General features: G+C 45.2%; 1 protein-coding gene across 11 annotated transcripts in view; it reads left to right on the top strand.

Moving 5' to 3' along the window:
- CDIN1 (CDAN1 interacting nuclease 1) overlaps positions 1-23,919 on the top strand; it is a 284,765-nt gene that overhangs the window by 20,536 nt on the left and 240,310 nt on the right. Inside the window, exon 1 of one of the 11 annotated variants that reach the window (XM_083166849.1) lies at positions 3,363-3,474. The exons of 9 other annotated variants lie outside the window; for them this stretch is intronic. In XM_083166849.1, the coding sequence (XP_083022975.1) occupies positions 3,443-3,474 (32 nt within the window). In that variant the 5' untranslated portion in view covers positions 3,363-3,442. Of the gene's footprint in view, positions 1-3,362; positions 3,475-18,518; positions 18,655-23,919 lie in introns of those variants that run through there. One more of the 11 variants, XM_083166847.1, reaches the window with a different exon arrangement.

Here is a 23,919-nt window from a genome sequence, read left to right as displayed (position 1 = left end):
TCACTCTATGCCGACATGGGTCGTGAAGTAAGAAAAAGACGGTTTAAAAAAAATCGTGTGCGACCCATGTCGGCCAGTAACATATCAAACTTTTGCTTGTCAATTTAGACCTAGAAGATGTTAACTATTTATGTGTTGACCGATTGTCCGTTGACCGATTAGTGGTCTTCTTATTGACTGTCAAACCTAGGCACGGTCAACCCATCGACTGGATACTTTGAATTCATTGGGTGCCTGGCCTTTTTAAAGGGGGCAATCTGAATGATAGGTCGCCACCATATGGTCGACATAGACAAAGATCAACATAAGCAGAAGGTCAATATGACTCTTTTTTTTTTTTTTAGAATTTCTAAAAATCCCTCATACTTTTACCATCCCGTGTGGATTGTCATTGGGAGCAGTAAAGTGGGCAAGGCACCGGGCCAAAATCATGGTGAGGGGGTCGGAAATGGAAGGGACCATTTCATTTTGACTGAGTAGAGTGAAGCTGGGTACACACTAATAGATATAACCACAGTCGGATCGGGCAGTGCGTTCTCCATTCACACTGAAAGTTCCGGCATGACGGACATCACAAGTGGGCCAGCGCATTTGCATGTGCCCACCCACTGAGCTGTCAATCACCGAAGGCTCCTTGAGCAGGAACAGAGCAGGTGGAAGTGCACGATGATGCGCAATTGTAAACTGGGCATTTCTATTGCCAATCCTCTGCTTATGGGAGTAAAATGTTTTTTGAGCCTTTTTTCACCTACTGTATTTTGATCCGATGTGCACACTGGGCGTAATTCTCAAACCAGTCGCTATCGCCCCATTGTGTACTTTTATATTAATCCGTTTTGCTACTTGGCTTTAGTGATAACAGAAGCAACCTGTAGCATTAGTGTCTGCAACGCAAATAATCAACTATATTAGATGCAGCATCAGACTGTATACAGCACATAAGCGGAAGTAACAAATGTTTAGCTAATGATGCCTGTAAGCTAGTAGCTACTCCGAGATAAACCTTCAATCGATGTCCTTTCCATCCTCTGGTCTCTCCCCATTCTCAGCCACGCGCTCATTATCAGTGTGCAGATAATTAGTATCATTAAGCAGCACACCATGTTCATTATCAGAGTACTGCAGATAGATACTTGATATCCTTACACAGTGCATTATCTCAGTACTGTCCTCATGCAGAGCACGTCCCCACGGCGCTCCCACGTGTTCTACGGACCCCCCATCCACCCCAAGAGTGCACAAGGGTTTAAATTAAAGGGGGAAAAATGAAAACTAGGGGCAGTATTCAGGGGTGTAACTAGAATTTGTGGACCTCCTAGCGAAATCTTGAAACCCCCAGCCTGCTGCAGGAGAAAGTGACCAGAGCGATAGACCAAAGGGATGTCAGGGAAAGAGTGAGTGAGAGGAAGGTAATGAAGGGAAAGAGTGAGAGGGAGTGACCGCATCATGGAGAGGGAAAGGGTCAAGGAGAGAAAGTGAAAGCGTGGGAGAGGGACAGAGTTGGGGAGGGAGTGACCTCTTCAGTGAGATTGTCAGGAAGAGTGAGGGGGAGGTAGAAAGAAATGGGATGGGGACAGGCACTAACCAGACCCAGCAGAGGTTCCTGATGGGGGCGGTCACTTCCCAGCTTTAAGCTCCACCCCATTTTACCAAAGATTTGCTGGGTTCCTGGTACCCCCTCTAGCCCCTCTTCCCATACATCCTACGAAGATGGCAGTGTCATCATCGCCATTCCTTACCCATAGCAGGCACATGGAGCACCACCCATGCTACGCAGCTGTCCTCATGGGTTCTGAGCCTGTAGTCAGTGACTAAACAAATACAGGTAGATGTACTATATCAGGCCTAAATGTTGTGATTTTAGAAAAGTGGAAAAATTACCATAACCTGAGTTTATTGCAAGGGTCTACCCGGGTCGTGGCTCAGTGGAAGAGGGTCCCAGCATCCCTTGCAGCTCCCAGTAGTCCACTCCCCAGACAGAAGTTGGAGGTGAGTGTACTGGGAGCAGAGGAGAGCACCGGACAGGGGATTATTTTTCTTTTTCTTATTTTTACTGTTTTTTTATTTAACATGCTGTTAAAAAAGACAGCAGAGATTTCAGAGCCGAAAATACAGCAATACATTTTTTTTTGGTTACTGCCGCGTACCCATTTTTTTTTCACCTCGCTAAGTGGGGTTATTCAATGTGCGCTGATATTCACAACAGTCAGAAATATCTGCGCATCTATTCAATGCGCTTTTTTCAAAGTCAAATCTGCATTGTAAAAAACGGACGCTGGATTGTTGAATCCGTAGCAGTTTTCCTCAAAATAAACGTGGATTTCACGATCTGTGTGTATTCCGATTAAATGTTTCAGAATTGACACCGAATTGGGCGATATTTACGTCTGTCAGAAACCGCATTGAATACCCTAAACCTAATTCGCCTTAAATTCCTCCTCAGCCCAGATTTTCCCGTTAAGCTGGCCATACATCTACAGATCGATTGTCAGATCGGGCTGGTTGGAACAAAAACCTGGTAATATCTGAATGGCAGTTTTCCAGCATTTCAAAGTTAATCTTCAACTGTCATCTGCTCTCATCCATTACCAGGATTTTGTTCCAACCAGCCCAATCTGACAATCGATCTATAGATGTATGGCAGGCTTTAGCCATCCTTGAGCACTGACGACTTGAATCAGTATCTTTGTTACTTTTATGCATCTGTGTTCAAGCATGAATATCCATAAAAACTAGGGGTAGATTTACCAAAGCTTCTAAAAACGAGGGGTTGTTTCCCCTAGCAACCAATCCAATTCTGTCATTTCTCTATTGCGTCCTAGAAAATGATAGTCAGGTTGGATTGATTGCTATGGGCAACATTATCTCTTTTGGCGATTTCGTCCGTTCTCTCAATCTCTGTGCCAATTAATCGCCTGGGCATAAAATCAGCGAAAACCGAGTGGTTCAGCGATTTTGCCGCAAATCCTCTGCATTTTTGCTCATGCAGATTCCACCCTCGAAAAAGGTTAAACTCCATGGGTGAAAACAGCCGCAAATGGGTGAAAACAGCCATAAAGTAGGGCAAAAAGATGGGCGAACCATTGACTTTTTTGTGCCTAGCAAAAACCGCAATGATTGAAAACCCCTCTTTAAACGCTCAAATCCCATGGTATTAAACAGTGAATAGTTATAGACAACCTTTACTTTAATCTGGTCATCGGTACCAGGCGTCCACGATAGGGAGAAACTTGTTATGTACATACAGTATGGTGTCTGCCAATACCCCACATGGGGGCATCCATGATTGCGTAGCCTGAATACTTGTCTTTTTGCTGCTGACAGTGAATGAACAACTGGAAAACAAGCAGGCGCGTGTGATTGCCTAGCGATTACTGCGCGGTTTAATTTTTCCGCCACACTGCCTCCTTTCATCTTACTTTATTGTTCACATAACTGCGGCATGCTGATAGTCAATGGGATTCTGTGCCCCAGGTGAGTGGCTCAATCCTCATTCAAGCTCTCAGCAGAAAATAGAGAATGAGTACGTTATCCGTGGCAATGATCTTGCCCCTTAACCCATTAATAATCAGATGTGTTTTCATCTGATCAAGCGGAGAAATAAATGTCACATTGCTGATCTACTGTTACAATTAGCCGTCTTTATATCGCCTTCCTATAATAATCACTCCACAGCGTAGATTGATGTCATACTTTTCAGAGCAGGGAAATGTATTGGTTGCCAATGGATTAGACAGAGAGTGTTGGTTTGGTAAAAATTTTTTGGGGGGATTTAATTGATGTGTTACAAAGTGTCATAAATGCTATATTTATTGGAAATCAGTTTTCCAGCACTTCAGATGGATGGTTTATGTGGTTATGTCCTGATAGAAACATGATAACTAATCAGCTATGTGCATATATTCTGTACCAGAGGCTGATGTAGGGATTTGCTTAATATTGTTTACTGTTACAAACATGATATTGATGTATGAAGTAAGACAGGAGCGTGCTAAAAATGTCTTAATTGTGTTATGTTAAAATTAGAAATCCCTCTCTACATGTGACAGAACGCATTAATTCACTGACGCGACGGATTCCTGCTACACAGAGCGTGTTACATTCGTGTGCACCGCGGTTGCGTCCGCGGACTGTACCCGCTTGCAGAGGCGAGGGGAGCAGACCGCCTTCGGCAGTTGCTAATCGGAATCTTTTGGCCACAAAATGAACGTGGTTTTGTGTCTATCGAACAAATATGCTTTGATGAAAGTGGGGAAATTAGGTTAATATTTCCCTGCAGGAAAAGACTAATTATAGTTGTGAAATAAAGGGATAAATAGCAGACAGCCGCAATCACTTATGCCCGGGCCCCTTGCTGCTCCTAAGGGTGTTACCTGTGGTCATACTCACCTGAATGACTTACCCTCTTTTCTGTTTGATGCCAGAGTAATTGCAGTTAGGGATGTCAATACCGGGGTATAGTAAAATGCTCAGCGTGACCTCTGACCATATCACTCTGTACAGAGCCGCATGCCAAGACTTGGGAACAGCCAGGCAGCGTCTGAGTGGGTGCTCAGTTGTAGCACGGGATTAGACTGCCCATGCACAGCCTGGAAACTCCGATCCCGGGATTGAAATCCCTGCAATCTTAGTGCCAAATCCTGGGATACTTCTGATCCCGGGATTGGACACCCTTATTGCAGTGTACTCGCGCATAGTCTGTGTGTCCTGATAGCCTGTGGTTTGAGGTTAGGTATTGCTACCTGCCATGGCCTATCCTAGTCAGTCTTTTTGCATCTGGTAATCTGTGTACGGCCATTAGGTTAGCAGTGTCTGAGCATCCTTTTGCATGTGTCGACAAATAGTGGTCGACCTAATGGTTCTCACCCCTGCTAATCTGGACTCGGCGTCATCTGGAAAGGTGCTGTTACTTGTGGTGAGTATAATGCACATGAAGAATACATAGATTCTCTTTCCATCAGATGTTGGACTGTAGTGAGCCAGCTGCCGTCGTTGCCCTGGTAACCGGACAGTCCATGCACCACCACAATTAATAGATGCATGTACACATAGCTGTGGGCGACATTATAGATCTGGCGGGATACTGACCTAAGGACGACCACTGAAGGTGTTGACCTGGTCGAAAGGTTGATACAAGCATTAGGTCGACAGTGGGAAGGTCAAAAGGTCAACATGCGTTTTGCATGTTTTTTTATTGCGCATGCCAACATTGCTATTTCATACCCTACCATCAACTACGGCGTGGTGGGAGGAAAAATAGTGCCCAAAGCATGGTAAGAGCAGTGGTACAATTCGACGTTGCTCATGTCGACTAAGTTGATATTCTGGACAACAAAATGTGGATCTAGGTCGACACTAGGCTAAGTTGAGTCAAAAGGTCGACATGGGGTTTTCCACAGTTTTTTTACCCGGATGTTGACACAGTCGACATGGGCACAGGTTGAAATGCAACGCATCCCCTCACATCGCTCGCAATGCTTCGGGAACGGTGCTTCGCTGTGCTCGGCACACTATTTTATTCCACCACATCCTAGTGGATGGTAGGGCATGAAATACCACCTGTCGGCACATGTCGGCTCAAAACACAGTGAAAAACCCCATGTCAACCTTTTGACTGTTGAAGAAGAAGAAAGATGACAGAGAGCAGATCTATTTCTAAAATATCCCTGAGTCTGCAGCTATCCTTAACAATGGAGTACTCCACCCCTTGATTGGTACAAAAAAACAGAGACAATTTAAGGACAGCGCTGACTGTTGACCTAGACCCATGTTGACCAAACGCTAGTGTCGACCTAATGTCATGTCGACCTAGACCCATGTGCTTGTCAACCTAGTTACTGTAGACCTAGTGACCGTATCCCCTTAAACTGATGCAGGGCATGCTGGGATGTGCAGTTCAACAAAAGCTGGAGTGTCAAGGTTAGCCATCACTGGAATAGTGTAATGATTGACAATACTACATCACAGCACTGGGGTCATGGGTTCGATTCCCACCATGACCCTAACTGTTGAGTTTGTATATTCTCCATACAGTATGCTCTTGTGGGTTTCTTCCCGGTGCTAAAGTTTCCTTCCACCAAAAACATACTGATAGGATAATTGTCTCCTGGCAAAAATGAACCTGAGTTGGCGTATACAATGGCAGATTAGATGGGCCAAGTGTCCTCAAATTCTGGTACCAATTAAGTGCATTGTGGGTAAATTTACGAACTCTCATTTCCTCACACAATGAGGAACTTTAAGGCCTGTCATGTCTTGGATGTGTGCGGCGGTGGACAGGACTTTAACGTTCTATTTATAAATGCATTGAGATGAAAGCAACGCCAAGTGTGGCCGTGCCAAGATGAGATGACTACTGTACAGTACGGCGGCTACTGTATGGTATCAGGATGCAATTACAAAGCAGCCATTGGTGGCCAGCCATTCTACCAGTGGTGGAATATGATTGGACACTAGAACCGCTGTACTGTCTATGCCACGGTAACAAATAAATTGCAAGTTTAGCCAACGAGAATCCTGGACGTTGATTGTGAATTCTTTTTTTTTTCTCTTTCTTTTTACTTCACGGACTTAAACCACCATCAGCAGACGTAAGGCTGTATCCAACTGCTATGACTGTGCTAATAGGCTATTAATGCTCTGCCCTTGTTACTATGACACGTCTGAAGGCTTCGCTTGCAGGCTGTTGTGCCTTCACCGCCTGCTTGCAAGAATGTTCTTTCCATGAGTAGAAGTCCCCATTGATTCCGATTTGTGCTGAGGGACTTGGTTAAATGAGTATGTGGTTTTTTTTCCATTGTTCTACTTCATTTAAACAGAAGGCTAAAATAAAATACTAAAGTAAATGTAAGCAAATGCTGGCGTTCGATGACAGCTTACGAGCAGGAGCCTGAGCACGCAGCCGGCCACATAACACAGATGTCTAAGGGGGAGTCATCTGCCAGCTATGCCGGTCCCATGGTGTTGCGCTCTCCCTGGGTGAAAGCATTCGACACAGTGCTGTCAATGATGCAAATTGCACAATAGAAAGAGGATGCAGATAGCGAGCCCCTGCCGTGTGTTCTCCTACCCTGTTACTCGATGACCTAGCAAGAGGCAATGCAGGAGGAGTGGTACGCCTGGGGGCCAGGAAAGGTCATGCCGTCATGGTCACATGAATTGGAAATTGTCTCAAGTCTCCATTCTGGAAGAGCGGTGGTACGGTGGGGATAGACTGACTATCTCTGCATGTATTTATAAATGATCTTTAACAGCCAATCACAGGTTAGCCTTTTAAGAACACAGATGTGATAATAACTGTGTGTGTGTATATATAGATTTCCTTTAGAACCTGTAAATAAATCGGTGGAATACAGTTATTCACCTCCTATTAAGCGATTCATATTTCGCAATACAGGTATTGTAAATGTTTTGTGTTGGATGACATGCGCTGAGCGTACCAACAGTGACGCCCCTTACACATGGTTTGATTTGGTCTGTTTCTCTATTCGATTTTTCTTATACAGGTTTAGTTTCCTTATCCGAAATGCTCGGGACCTTGAGCATTTTGGATAAGGGATTTTTGTTTTTTGGAATCACCCCCCCCCCCTACTTACCTGGTCCCCTGGTGGTGCCCCGATTTTACATGGCGTCCTTCAGGATCCTCTTCAGTGGCATCTCCAGTCTCAGGGGTGCATTGTGCAAGTGCACAGCCACACAATGCACCCCTGGGACCAGAGATGCCGCTGAAGAGGATCTCGGCAGCCGCTGTAGACATCGGGGGTACAAGGTAAATATGAAAAAGGGGGGGCAAAAACGACATATTTCGAAAAACCACGGTTTTTGGAATATTTTTGTTTTTGTAATACGTGGATAAGGGAGATCCGACCTGTATAAGCAAAAGCTAATCAAAATCAAATGGCCTTCGTACAGTTCTCAGCCGCATTTGAAGCCGATTCAATCCCGATGCGTGGCATCAAAATCGAATAAAAAAAATAGACTGTTCAGTCAAGACTATATAGTTCAAATCAAATGGGTTTTTCTTGATGTTGGAATACGCCTTAATTTATTTATTAACAGTTTCTTATATAGCGCAGCATATTCCGTTGCGCTTTACATTAATGGTGCCAAAACATATGTGCGATTGTATGCGATGCGATGTCGCCCTTCCAATCTCCTTGAAGCTCCCTGTGCGATAAATCACATCTGAAGTGCTTTTTTCCCTAATTCGATGTACATACAATCATGCGATAAATCGCATGCCTATGTAAATTGAAATCGGATGATGAAATGCGAGCCGGACTATATGGGGTAAATAAACTGGCAGATCGCGCATCGCATTGCGATAAATCGCATGTGTTTAAAAACCACATGCAATGCCATAAATATTTATATGCAGCAAATATCTTGAGATTCGACCAGCGTATCCCTGAGTCGCGTCGGGTGACTGATGGGCTTGGCGTGCGATCCATGCAATTTGTCACTGCGATTTATCAAAATCGCATCATTGTACCTGAGATCTCACAAGTGTATGGGCACCATAAGACTGCGGCCTGCACTCCAGAGATGCCCCCTGTGTCACAGGGCAGGGTGATGTGCTTCCAGAGTCCATTACCCGTCTCACACGGCCGCCGACCAGAAGCGCAGATACAGGGAAAATTAGCGATTTGCTCAGGGAGCGTTAAAATAATGAAACAAAAGCCAAAATCTGGCATCATTTAAGGTGCAAAGAATATAGAACCACAGATTTGTCACAGCTCATAGAAGATGATGGATACAATTACTCCTTTGTCATAGGGGCAGGAACACAATATGGGCATGTATATTAATAGTGGCGTCATTTAAATGAGAACAAACAGGCAATGAATATTTTTAAATATAATTCATCTTGGTTCCGCCTATCGCAGGGTCCGTCTAATTGCTAATTTCCATGCCTGGGTCTGGACATGTGACTTCTAGGTGCAATTTATCATCTAAACAAAGTCATTGGGTTTTACGGGTTTCTCGGTTCATAACATTTCGGTGCTATAAATGGTTTGTAAGAGTGTTAAAAGCAGTCGCTTGCTAGGATAATGTATTAATGCAGAGGGGGGTAGTTTGGGAGTAAAAAATAAAACTCCTACAATTTCCTTTCATTGGGGCTCAGGAGACTGTGTACCTGTCCTCAGTGGTATTCAGTGGCGGCCCGTACCTTTTCGGGGGAGGGGGGCTGCCTCTGGCCGCTGTGGGGGTACCCCCAACCCCCCCCCCCCCCCCCCCCCCATCGTCGACGACCGGCAGAGTTCCCGGCGCTTGTGCTATGATGACAGGTGCTGGGACTGGTGCATGCGCCGTACAAACCTCTGTACTGCGCATGCGGACAACTTCTATGGGCTGCTTCGGCAACAGCCCATAGAAGAGAATCATGGTCCCGGGGCCTGTATAATACAAATGACAGGCACTGGGACCGATATAGGTAGTGCGCATGCGCAATTTTGGACGGCAGCCCGCAGAAAGGCGTCCCGGAGGGAGGGGAACACCTCCCAATGGGACTGCCTTGGCGTCTGGCAGGTCGGACTTCCAAAAGGAAGTCACTGCCAGTCACAGTGAGGCCTGTGCAGTCTGATAGACTGCATCTGGCTTCTCTACAGTGGCAGATTTTACCTGGGGGGGCTGAAGACCATAGTTAAAAAACACCACTGGTGGTCTTCATAAGTTTTAAGGCATCTGCTTTTCCTACTAATTGTCATTGTTTTTAGAAATGTTATCAGATCAAATATTTCCAGCGTTGAGGTGGTTAAACCTATTGCCTATTCTGGCCCTTATTCTGGTTCACTCGCAAAGGCAAATTCCATTGCAAATGGACAAAACATGCAGCATCGCTGGATGCAGATGTAACAGGTGCAGAAAGAATTAGATTTGAGTGAGTGATTTTATTTCTCTGCAGGGTAAATACTGACTGCTTATATTTTTACACTGCAATTTAGATCTCACTTTGAAGTGAAACCCCACCCAAATCTAATTCTCTCTGCACCTGCTACATCTTCCCCACCTGCAGTGCACATGGGACCGTAGCAGAGGTCAATGCGGCTTCCATGCGCTACTTTAAGGATGTTTCGGAAATAGACTTCCAGGGCGCCTTCCAAGCGTGGACAATGCGCTGGCAGAAGTGTGTCGATGCACAAGGGTCTTATTTTGAAGAATTGTGCGCCGAGCGCAGCGATGCTCCGTGCCCGAAGCATGGCGAGCGTAGCAAGCCATGCGAGGGGACGTGGTACACTTAGACAGTGTCCATGTAGACCTATGTTGACCTAGACACCCTAAAAAACAATAAAAACTCATGTCGACCATTTGTCCATGTCAAATTTGTAACCATGTCGACCTTTTATCTATCGACCTTTGACCATGTCAACCTTTTTCATGTCGACCATATAGCCATATCGACTCCATGTAGACCCTGTCAACCTTTTGACTGTCGACCATTAGTGGTCAACCATATGACAGTCTATGATGCATACCATAACCAATATGAAGTGGGGCTGTGCCTCCTATTTGCTAGTGTTTATTGGCTATCAGGGAACCAATCCCCTGTCCTCTTTTCCCCTTATTGAAGTCCTTTCACCCTGGGCTTCTCTGTACTGAACTGTTACATCAGAAATGGTTCAGCATTTCCTGGGTCCATAGAGTAACCACACAGTCCACTTGGTGGCCTCTGCGTGCACACATGGGTATACAGTACTGCAAAGTCCAGGATTGGAAGATCATCCGATTGTTCTGTAGTGATGCTGAGCCGCTTGGTATGGTAGAGAGGGAAGATTTGCACTTCATAAGTTGCCATTTTGGTTAAATCTGCTTTTCAAATCAATGGGCGATATAGTTCGGTATCTCCCTTGAACTTCCAGGCAAAAAAGTGTGTACACAATGAATGATTTCGCCCAGTGTTGTCACATTGAGATGTGTGCAAGGGTCGCTAACAACACGCAGGAGTGCGCGACTTTATTTGCCTACATACTAGCCAATAATATGAAGGATCTATATCGGAAGGGTCAAAATGAGCAATATTGATCACTACATATCACTCCGTGGGTACACACTCGGTATATTTCATTAAAATATAGAAATGCAATTTATTGATCCATATAAGAGATGTTAACAAAACTGCATGCAAGTGAAAATAATGTTAATCAAACAAGAATCAATACTCCGCTTATGTCCTTCATGTCTTCAGTCATCTGTGGAGGATCCATAATTACACATCAGGATCGATGGTCCGTCGTGTGGAAATATACTACTAAGCATAGATTGTTTGTGTCCTACCATGGGGTGGAATCCTAGTTAAACACAGGGATGCACCCCTTAATATACTATATAGCTGCTGTCCATTATGGTTACAGTTGGCTTTGGGACAGAGGGGCAGATATATTGGGGCAGATGTATTAAGCCTGGAGAAGAGATAAACTGGAGATAAAGTGGAGATAACTTGGAAGAGATAACGCACCAGCCAATCAGCTGTGTTTGAAATATGACAGTTGGGATCTGATTGGCTGGTGCGTTATCTCCTTCCACTTTATCTCCAGTTTATCTCTTCACCAGGCTTAATACATCTGCCCCATTAAGCCTTAACAAGAGATAAATTCAAGGGTGATAAGGAGAGATAAACATCCAGCCAATCACCTGCTAACTGCCATGTTACAGGCTGTGTTTGAAAAAAGCCAGGAGCTGATTGGCTGGAAGTTTATCTCTCGTTACCACCCTTGCATTTATCTCTTGTTAAGGCTTAATACATCTGCCCCACTGTGCTTAATCCGGGAACACACTAGACAATATTTAAAAAAAAAAAAAAAAATCTGCAGGCACCATTGTACTCTGGAGCGGTACAGATATTTTCCTCTTTATTGGAGAATCACTCTGAACCATCTGAGTGTGTGCTGGCAAATGGCCAGAGAATGTTGTGTTGGAATGTGTACCGCCAAGTGTAACATTTAACAGAGAAGGAATAATGGCCTTGGGCTGTTTTATATAGTTTGGTCTGGGCCCCTTACTTCTAGTGTAGGGAGATCCTAATATTACAGGACACAGACATTCTAGAGACTTTTGTGCTTCCCAGCTATGTGGAAGGCAACTTTAAAGGGAGCCGGTCTCCTATTTTAGCTTGGGGAGGCCACCATGGAGAAAGTGAGGGTTTGCAGAAACTGGTATGGATGAGTAAGCCTGGCCTGCATGGGGTCCTATCATCTACCATCGATGCCTGACATCACTGATACTCCTCTAGATGACTGGTGGTGAATCCCTGCAGTAGAAAGCCTTCTCCGAACAGTGGGGGCTATTACTGCAGCAAAACCGGGGTCAACTCCATAATGATGCCCATGGCTTTGGAACCAGATCTACAGGACGTTTAACGGTCTATAGCCTGTACTTTATGGCCATATGTTATATTTGGCATGACATTGGGATTCGGCATGCAGAATACAAACGGCAGTATTCTGGTTCTGGCATTGCGAGCGGTGTACAAGATGGCGCCACTCTTATTACCATTGCCATGGCTGAGTGATGGGGGGCTCAGAACATTCCCACAGTGGAGTGGGTGGGCGGAGGACACTCTCGCAGACTATGTGCAGTGATGGTGGCCTAACCGATCCTTGAGATCGACCAACAGATCATGTTTTTCAGACCACCTAGTTTGTGCACAGGTGTTAACACATTGAAGTGTCACATTATCAAACACGCTACATTAATTCCTAACCGACTCATTCTATGCTCTTGAGGACCGGTCACCTATTACACACAGGGCGACCCAGGTTTAACCCGTTTAACACGGGTTGAATTGCAGAGTTGGTCAAGCCAGGTTGTTCACTTTGGTGCTTTCACATCGCACCTCGACACGGCAGCAACCTAGGATATAACGGGGTAATATATCATCTAATTATAGGTAACAGGCCGCCATTTTTAAATGTAGTGGTTTTTTTTATTACTTATTTTCCTTACAGAATTGCATATCAAATACCCAAGGTGCTTTTCATTACAATGAATGAAGACATAGTGGGCCGTATTTCGTGCAGCCGGCGAGGAGGTTAAACGGTGGGGATCGCCGAAAACAATCATCTGAGTCTACGGTCTGTCAGAGGCCAGAGAGGATTCCCCCAAACAGCGAGGCTTGTGGCTAATGCAGGGAGCCCGCTGCATTTAGCCGCAAGCTTCACTGTTTTGGCGACCGCACACGTCGTTTCCTCGTCTTTGCAAAAACCTAGCGACGGGGAAACGGGGCGCGTGCAGGAGGTCAGTTGAACACTGACCGTGCGAGCTATGACAGTGAGCAGTCAGCACTGCTCGCTGTCACAGCTCGCAAAACCATTGAATATGCCCCACAGAGTAATGTTCTATTAGTGTAATAAATATGTGCTTGTATTTGAGATGGGAAATGGAAAGCAACTATGACAAAAATAATTTCAACTATTTGAAGTAATTTCCACAGGAATGAATAGCCTCTCAAATATAATGGACTTATTTATACCCCTTTTACAAAACTCCGGGTCTTTTGCGGGTCAGAGGCGGTGTAAATCTGTCACGCCGTGTCCCTTTACACAGGACTTCTACCCAGGTCCTGACCTGGGTAGAACACGGGCAGGACCTGGATAGAGGGTGGTGTAAATGGGTACGCCGGGTCGCATGCCTGGTTCCCATTTACATGAATGGGGGACGTCCAACCTGCGGACCGCAGCGTCCGCAGGTTGGATGGGGGGGGGGGACACGCAGCCTGCGCTGCTGTCTGCTAAACTCTGCAGACAGCAGTGGCGGCAGCAGAGGGGGTGAATGGATGCCTGTGTGCGGCATCCATTCACCTCCCGGACGGCGGCTGGGGGGCTGCACGGAGGCTGGGGGTAGCCCAGCAGCTTACCTTGGTGCTGGGCTGCCCCCAGCACGGCGATCGGTGTATACGGCAGGGATCACTGCGGTCCCGGCGCTTGGAGGTGATGTCATCTCCAAGCGCCGCCTCCGTCTATACTGCGGGTGGGCACCACAGTGTAAATGGAGTAAATCCCGGATCTGACCCGGCTTGGATCCTTCTTCCAAATGCCGGGTCGGATCCGGGATTTTTGGTGTAAAAGGGGTATTACTAAGCTGTAGAGAGGGTAAAGGTACCAGCCAATCGGCTTCGAATCGCCATGTTACAGGCTGTGTTTGAAAAAATGATAGCAGCGATTGGTTGGTACATTTTCTTTCCCCTTTCCAAGGCCTAGTAAATCTGCCCCCAAATGCCTTACATAGTAGTTATCTGGCTTATAGTGAGCGCTGCTGCAGTTTGGACCCTTTATTGTAATTTTACAAACCGCTGCCTCTTTTTATTTGCGATTGTGTGTAATCTAATTACAGTTTTATGAAGTGCTAATCTATTACAAATAACATATTGTAGTGACCGTAAAAGAATAGAAATGTGGGCAGATGACTTTGCGCCATGTATGAGTTGTGGGGAGCAGTGGATTAGCCATTGTGGCTGGTGGTGGAGAAAGCATAGCACCCGTAAGCATCACTAGCTCTCAGCATTACACTTCCATAGTTAATGCCCAGCAGTGGTGAGCGTATGATATATTGGCGTCTGATTTGCATGTTTTGCTGCATGTAGACAATGTTGATGTTGGCTCTCTGTTGGAGTTAGGGATTGATCGCTTTCAGTAGGACACGGTCTACACATTTTGGGAGCATAAGCGAACGCTCATTTATGCACCATGAAACCGAAATAATGGAAAAGAGAATCAATAAATATAACATTGACGCAATGTCCCCTTGCCGTCATGAATTATGTAACATCTGAACCAGTTATACATTAGGCGAGCACAGCTAAAAGTCCAAATTAATCAAGGCAAGCACCATGTGGTAGGGTCGGCTTTCACATGCAACCTTGTGTGAGTGACAGGTTAACTTTACAACAGAAAGGAATATTAATCCATCGGTCCCCATACGGTGTGTGCGCATTATTGGGCTGGTGTATTGCTTGATATATATATATATATTTGCCCCTATACTAATTTGTATGCATCCGTGTGGCCGGTACTCACTTGTATCCCAGTACCAGCCTGATCACGGATGCAGGAGTTGCATGTATAGCATGTATTGCATAGTCAATGCGTACCATGGGCTTTGCCTAGGTGTGGATGCAATTCTACCACCTATTTCTCTCCTTCAGCCTGAGTTGCACAGTAGTTATGTGCACATAGGCAAACACACAGGGGAGGGGGGAGGGTGGGGGGGTTCTGGTTGCACAGAAACCCCCCTCCTTCTGGCAAGTGCCTTAAATTATGACAATAGCACTTGAATATAATGTGATCAGTAGAGCTGTCACCACACCATGCATTGTAAGGGACAGAGCGGAGCTGCTGCACATGCCCAGTGTACCAGCTTCTACCACATTTACTGTATGTGTGTTTCGGAGCCCTCAAACATTGCAATAGACCAGAGAGCAGCTGCCAGGAGGAAGAGACAGGAGCCTTACCATGAAGTGGGAGATTATGAGTTTAGAAAGTGCAGTACTGGTTCTATTAAGTTTGTGTATTTATTTATTATGATAGGTTTAACCTTTTCCTGACCACTTATCTTATTTAAATGTTTGAAACAGCCTATACTATTGACCAGGGGTGGGGAACCTTTTTTGTGCCAAGGGCCGTTTGTATGGGGAAAAAAATACTTTGGGGCCATATGACGCTCCGGTGGCTGCCGCTGAATAGGACTGACAGTCTCCAGCTGCTGTTGATATAAGAGGAATCTCGCGAGAACTACCGACCTCTCGCGAGAATTCCCCTGTACTTGACTCCCAGCAAAGCCGCCGGATGGGCCACTCAGACCGGCTCCGGGGGCCGCATACGGCTCCGGGGCCTGAGGTTCCCCACCCCTGCTATAGACCATCTGTTAATTATTATTACTGTATTCTATCCAGTGTATAAAAATACCAATATTCAGGGCTGTGACCCCTCCCCCAGACTCCCGTACTTACTCCAATGCGCTGCAGATTGGGAGACTTTGGATTACGTTTGGAAACCCCCCCTCTAAAAATCCTGCGTTTTGCCACTGGCGCACCTAGCGCTCAAACATGCATGGAGCAAAAACACGCAAGATACGTCCATGAAACGGACTTCAACGCTGCATCGATTCCTTTAGGTGGCGCATAATACCACTGAAATGTAATTATTTATGTTGGCATTGAGGGACAGTACGGATGGTGTAATGGTTAGCATTACTGCCTCACAGCACTGAGGTCATGGGTTAGATTCCCACCATGGCCCTAACTGTGTGGAGTTTGTATATTCTCCCTGTGCTTGCGTGGGTTTACTCCGGGTACTCCAGTTACCTCCCACACTCCAAAAATATACTGGTAGGCTAATTGGCTCAACAAAAAAAATTAACCCTAGAATGTCTGTGTGTGTTCAAATATTCTCTGTAAAGCGCCGCAGAATATATGTGCGCTATATAAATAACTGTTACTCAATTTATTTATTTATTATTATGTTTTTTTCACAATATTTTATTGAAGAGAATACCGAAAAACAAAAATTGAACAATGTATTTGATATGGTGATTTGTGTGAACCATTGCTTTTAAAATACATTTATTATTATTATTATTATTATTATTATTATTATTATTATTATTATTATTTTCTATTTTATTATATATTATATGATAAAAATATAATCAAAATAGACTATAATCTCATTATAAATGATCATTTATCATATTAATATAATAATAATAATAATAATAATGATGATGACAATCCATTGTGGTGAATATTGAACGGAGTATTTTATTTTCCTACAGCCGGCTTTTTTTGCATTCTCCTGTTACTTACAATGTGCCAGGCAAAACACTGGTTCTCCCCGACATCTTGGCCGGTGTCAGTCCAGAGACGACTGTAGACGTCAGGGCAGGGGACACAATATGCTTTGTGCGTCTCTCCGGGGACACATGAATGCAGATGAAGAATCCTCCCAGGCTTAACGTTTTCAGAGCGGTGTCAGAATAATGGATGTTGAGCACATGTCAAGCATTTGTTAATTTCTCTGTTATTTGGAGTTTATCTACCATGATCAATCTAGTAAACGAGCGCTTGGCTCCCGTGGCATGTGCCATTGAGATGGTGATTAGGCAGGCCGGTGGAGCCTTCTGCCTTCTAGTTTCCCGTCTTTGCCAGGTAACCAGCTACGTATGAATAGCAATCGCTTTCCAATTAAGGGCCGGTTTACAGTTTAAATTGGTGGAAATGTATTTGGAAACTGCCACATTAACTTAATGCTGTGCATCTAACAAAAGTCCTCTACTCGATTTTAATTCAGCACTTAACAAGGACGAAATGAACCCAGTATAATGTGATTAGGAAGGAGATAAATATGGATACCTCCCAGCCCTGCACTTCTGTGTTTTTTGTTTGTAAATGGAAAATTATATAAGGCTGTTTTTGATAAAAAGAAAAAAAAAATTAAACCGTAAGTGATTGACAGAAATATTACATAAATTATAACCTATTACATGCAATTAAAAATAAAATGAAAGACTGAGCTTTACAAGGATAGCAAAACACTGTGCATGGCTTTACATATGTGCTATAGCCTTAGCGCTGGTTTGAGTTAAATAAGACATTCTCTTAAAAATGTTTCCTGGTATTCCCATCAATGTCTTCTATATTGTTGTAGTGTACAGATATAAAAGTGGTGCACCTCTACAGCCCTGCAATCTCCGCCTCCTCCGGCCACACCCCCTGTCTAGTAGCTACATTTTCCGCCCCTGAGGTTTTTCCTGTGCTCTTCCTTGCAATGCTAAACAAGACTCTCTCTGCTAACCTTCAGACTTGTAAATGGTTAATCAAAGCCCCCTCCCCCTAGGGACTGCTCTTGTGCATGTAACGAAGGCTGCCTAATCAGCCTTTTAGTTAATCAGGCAGTCTTTTCCTTTAAGTGGCTTAGGGCCGCATTTATCAAACCATATTTGTGGCTAAATCCCTGGAAATAACCGGGGTTTAGCTGCAAATATTAAGTATATGCCTTACGGATCCCTGTCCCTGTGAGCAAGCTGATGATACATCCCAGCTCCGGGATATCATTTTACAATACAATCCTGGGCAGTAATATTCCGCCTAGATCGCATTGTAAATGCGATAATTGATAAATGGGCCCCTTAAAGGAAGAATCAGTGTTAGGCAGTGGCAGGGGGATATACTTACCCCCTGTCAAGATTCTGTTCAATTGGATGCTATGGTCGGTCTTTAAACAGGCATCTAGTCCGGCCACTCATACAGTATGTATGTGCACATATTTGTGTCTATATACAAGTGTTTTTTTTTTGTTTTGTTTGATCTTCCTTCATGTCATGTAGATAATAAGCAAAAAAGTTTTTGATATTTGTCCCTTTTGTTGCGTTGCCACCATGTGATCTGAGTTACGGTGCCAAATTAACTAAGATTAGGCAGCTTCACCTTGAGAGCTGTGGGAAGATATTCATGTACAAACTTCAGGTCTGCTCTGCATATCAGTGTTGAAATACAGACCACACTGTCCTGGAAGCAGCACAGCAGAGTGACACCCCATGCAGGGAAGAGGAGCTGCACAGGTTTTGAAAGATGGAAACACGGGTGGAGGGATGGTGCTCTCTATATGTGTTATGTGCAAGCTGCTGGTCTCCAAAACTGGAGGGAGGGCCGCCCTCCAGAAGGTATGTGGAAAGAAAAATGTTCTGGAGTCCTGCGCTAAAGACAAAAGATGTGCAGTAGTCTGGGTATGGTGGGTAAAATAGTAGGATTTTTACTACTAATACACACTATGGACAGTACGGGTATGGGTAACCCAGTGCGAATGAACATGTAATGTGTCCGCACCAAACAGGGCGTGTAGCAACCTAATGATGCGCACAGGCAATCAAATGAAAAAACCAACAACAAATAAATAAATGAACAAATAAAATAAAAATCAATGCAAAAGGGGGGGGGGGAAGTATGTCCAACAGTTAAAGTAAATGAGGCAAGAATCCGGATGAAGGAGAACAGGTAGTTCAGCTTGGGTGGTGTGATGGATAAAAAGTCGTTGGTGGGTCATGGGAAGTGGTGAAGTGTCACCAGTGGCCGGCGTCCCTAACACACTTGGTGGTGCACAGCACACTTACCTGATACCCTGATGCTTCCTCCACTCTGGACCGTCCCTCGCCGTATAATCCTCTGCGATTCCGCTGGCGCCTGCGCAGCCGTGCAGGACCGCCAGTTGATGATCCACGTCGCTTCTACACTCACACAGCAACCTCTGGGTCCCGCTGTGATGCGTTTGCTGGGAGTGCTGTGGTTGTGGAGTAATGTGCGCTCGACTCCAACAGGGGGAGGAGACTTGAAGGGGTGTGTGATGTCTGTGATAGCTCCAATGCGTATCGACCAGTCATTGGTCTTCTTCCAGTGGTGACATCCAGCTGCAGCCGGGCATCTAATGAGTATGGCACGGCTTTTGTCTGTGGGGTGTTTTGCGGTGATCAGCCATACAATGCCCTGATCCCCCCCCCCCCCCAGATCTGCCCATGTCCCTCCACCACTGTAAATTGTAGAGAATTGCAGCTTCGAACAACGGCTGTAGCCCTGCTCTAAACGGGGTTTGGTGTGTTCGACGTTGCAAATTTACGTGAATAATTATCACATTTTCAATAAAAATGCAGATTGTAATGAATTTGCTCCAAAGTCTGTAGCATGTTTGCACCGCCTCCCTCTGTTCATCTCAAGAGCCTGGGAGGTGGGCAGGTAAGCTGGGCACACACCTTCCGACGTACCAATGTCATTTTGCTTATATATTGCACCCGTACTACATGATCTGCTGTAAGACTGTGGGTTATTTTCTTATATAGCGCACACATATTCCGCAGCACTTTACAGAGAATAGTTGAACACTCACATCAGTCCCTGCCCCAGTGGAGCTTACATTCTATATTCCCTACCACATGTACACGCACACACAGACATTCTAGGGTTAATTTTGTTTAAAGCCAATTGACCTAGCAGTATATTTTTGGATTGTGGGAGGAAACCGGAGTACCCAGAGTAAACCCACACAAGCACGGGGAGAATATACAAACTCCACACAGTTAGGACCATGGTGGGAATAGAACCCATGGCCTCAGTGCTGTGAGGAAATAATGCTAACCATTACACCATCTAATGTTACCTTACTGACTTGCGGTCCTACTTGCTGCTCTTTGTCTTTAGGTGTCTGCTTCATCTTGGTTATAGATGAAGGCCAAATGACTTGAGTTCAGCGGCATGTGCTCAGGTAACCTCCCTGAACTATCTGAACCCTGTATATCTCCAGACCTTTTCATCCTCATGTCAGGTGTGTTTACGGTTGGTGTACAGGGTCTAACGTTGTGCTGCTTAGGCACACGCTGGATCCCTGCTGACAGAAGTATAATATGAGCTCCCATATTGCAGGATCTTTAATGAAACCATAACTGTTTGGATGGACAGCAAGCCTGCTATTGCTCCTGATGGAGTACTGAGAGGGGTGGTGTTCTTAAAACGGCTGTGAAATGCAGGGGTTAATTTTGCCTAATTATGTGCAGTCCTCTGTGCTCTCTTCAGACTAATTAAGGCTGTCTGGCTCAATATGCTCTGTTAGGTTCCCAATATGCTTTTTGCATTAGCACATCTATCTCTCCGGACAGCAGAAATGGCATAAGCATTTAGGGCCTCATTTAAAGTTACGACCAAATCCAGTGGAAGGGTGCAGTTGGGCACCTAGGTACGCAAGGACAAGTACAGGGAAGACCTCACTTGTTTTGGCCAACATTTAACTCTGCAACGATTCAGGGGTGTATGCAGTGGATCTGAGAAGACCTAAATCCCACCCCAGGCTTCTCACATTGCCGACTGTACGAAGACGCATCATTGGATTACGGTGTACCAGAAAGCAGTCACTGGTGACCACACACCTGCATTTCAATAGCCAACCCTCATTGGCGCGCGTAAATAATCAGTCATTTAGCCTGTGTCCTAATCTGCACTACGGCCGTTGACGCAAGTCTGACTCGTGCAGTGCAAAAGCGCCAGCCAGCAGCGCAAACATCTGCATTGTGCTCCTCTCTAAATTGGGCCCATACAAAATGTCCTGCTCCCAACTCCTGAATATAGCCTCACATCTAAAATCTGCCCAGGCTCCCTTTATCTGTAGCACCGCATGGAACATTAGAGAATCTTAAGTCCACTATCCTGTTAAACCAATTCAGTAATGAACGGTTCATAAGTAATGGTCTTGATTAGGTAAACCAATCCTGGATGTTTTTGGCTCCCAAAAAAAGAAAAAATAATAATTAATAAAAATTCTTGGGAATACGGGGTTCAAAACACCATGGATTGGGTCCGGGTAGTGGGATAATACTTGTAAAATATAAAACAATATAATCCCTGGCGCAGGTAAGGGCTGTACTTAACCAAACTGGGAGTTACCTTCCCAGTAAAAAGAAACAATGGTAAGTAAATAGACAGGAAAAAGCGCCCAATAGGTACAAAATGATATGATCTTACTGTTTGAATGAAACGTCAAAAAGTCTCTTATAATCCTACTGTATGGTTCAAAACGTCATGGATGGATTTTCATGTGCTTTTCTCCATATGGGACATGGAACAATAAAAATACATAAACACACAATGTGTAGTCTCGTTTGTACAATGAATTTGTAGGGAATCCCCCAAGAATGAATAGTCCTTTATGTAGTTCCTCCTTCTCCCACCAGTGCCTGTTCGGATAAATGGTATAGGTTCACCACGTGTCACCCAGAATGTAATATTCTTACATGTATGCTTACATGCAATAAACACCGTCTAAACACATCAAGGTTTCTTTTAGTAAGGTTGTGCGTACTTGTATGCTTACTTTCAAAGTGCGTGACTCCTCCTATCAAGGTTTCTTTACACGGACATCTCAGACAGGATAATGGTCCAAAAGATTATTTATTGATAACGTTTTTTTTTTTTTTTTTCATAAACAATGGGTTACAATAGTCCAAATAAATAAAACAGAAACTTGGACTACACCCACAGACACTTTCACTGGGAAACTCACTGATGTACTTAAAGTCCTTGAGATGCTCACCAGGTCCAGTAGTCAGGGGGTAGACACAGGTTCTGAGTAAAAAGAGGTAACAACACCGCACCAACGCGTTTCGACTCTGTGGTCTTTTTCAAGGCGCTTCAAGATCATATCATTTTGTACCTAACTATTGTGCGCTTTTTCCTGTCTATTTACTTACCAGTGGGATAATACTTACCTTCTTGGTTTCTGTTGCATAGTCCAGTCCTCTCCGGTTCTCCATGCTACATTTGCTCTCAGTGCACTGCGTGGTGACATCACTGTGCAGGTGAACTCCCAACTAGGGTGGCCAATCCCGGGATCGGGATCGGCGGGATCCCGGGATTTGGCCCCTAAAACGCCGGGATTTCAATCCCGGGATTGGAGTTTCCAATCGCGGGATTTCGGGATTAGACTGCGCATGCGCAGTCTAATGCCGGGCAGCGTCTGAGCTAGTGCTCAGACGCTGCCCGGCTTCTCCCGGGCAGCGTGGCTCTGCACAGCGTGACGGCGTCAGAGGTCACACTGCGCAGGCCACACAAACAGCCGCCTCATCCGTGCGCACCACGCTGACCTCCAGCCGCCTTGATGATACTGCCCACCCACCCAGGCTGCCTGCACTGGCCTCTTACTGGACCCCGAAGCATCGCCCGACGAACCAGTTAGTCACCCACCCAGGCTGCATCCTCCTCCATGCCCAGCTCCATCGCCCACCGGCCCGGCCGCACCGCAATTGTAAGTAAATATGCGGGCGGCCGGGGCGGGATTTTGTATAGGAAGCCGATCCCGGGAATCCCGGGATTGGGCATTTTTCAATCCTGAATCCCGGGATTGAAAAAATGCCCCGGGATTGGCTTCCCTACTCCCAACCAATCAGTGACTGAGAGCATCCGCATCACAGGACCAGTTGCTTCTGTACAACAATGGCACAGGCAGAGCGTGTTTAGGAGTGGTTAAAAGCATGGTGCTCTGTGAAGTGCTACATTAATTTAAGGACCACATTCTCTGGTTTCGACATAGACACCAAAAACCCTGATCACGTCAACCTTTTGTCACTGTTGAGAATCTCTAGTGCATGTTACATATTGGTGTCGACCTACTGTCTACCTAGATTGTCTCTGACCGAATCCATACCCAGATTGTTTGACTAGTGTGCCTTTTGTGTGTTTGAACCTTTGTTTTGTGTGCAGATGTGTGTTCCTGACTGCTGTGTGCACCACCACAGTGTGTCATGCCGGATCTGAGACTTCGTAATTATTTTGTACCGATTTGTCTCTGTGAATAGTATATTGCGTTATGTATTTTCCTACAATATCGTTCTATGTTTTTCTGCACATTAAGAATTTGGTTTTCGACTGATGTAGAAAATATTGCAGCGATGAGCGTTTATATGCTATGCTCTTAGGGGGGTATTCAATCTTGACCGCTATTTCCGCCTATCCAATGCTACCGTTTCAGACAGCATTGAAGACCGATTACAACAAAATAGAACAGACTTCAAAACAAGGCAGATCTGATTTGTCAAATTCACTGCAGTTTTTCCACAGTCCGTGACACTCGACAGCTGGATTATTGAATTCCGACTGTCGGGTTACAGTTGAGCAGAGCGAGAACAGCCCAAGATTCCGACTGTCGGGTTACAGTTGAGCAGAGCGAGAACAGCCCGGGATTCCGACTGTCGGGTTACAGTTGAGCAGAGCGAGAACAGCCCGGGATTCCGACTGTCGGGTTACAGTTGAGCAGAGCGAGAACTGCCCGGGATTCCGACTGTCGGGTTACAGTTGAGCAGAGCGAGAACTGCCCGGGATTCCGACTGTCGGGTTACAGTTGAGCAGAGCGAGAACTGCCCGGGATTCCGACTGTCGGGTTGCAGTTGAGCAGA

This window comes from Crinia signifera, chromosome 12 (assembly GCF_055691185.1).
Source record: "Crinia signifera chromosome 12, ASM5569118v1, whole genome shotgun sequence".
Taxonomy (NCBI): Eukaryota; Metazoa; Chordata; class Amphibia; order Anura; family Myobatrachidae; genus Crinia; species Crinia signifera.
This window is presented reverse-complemented; position numbering and strand designations above follow the sequence as displayed.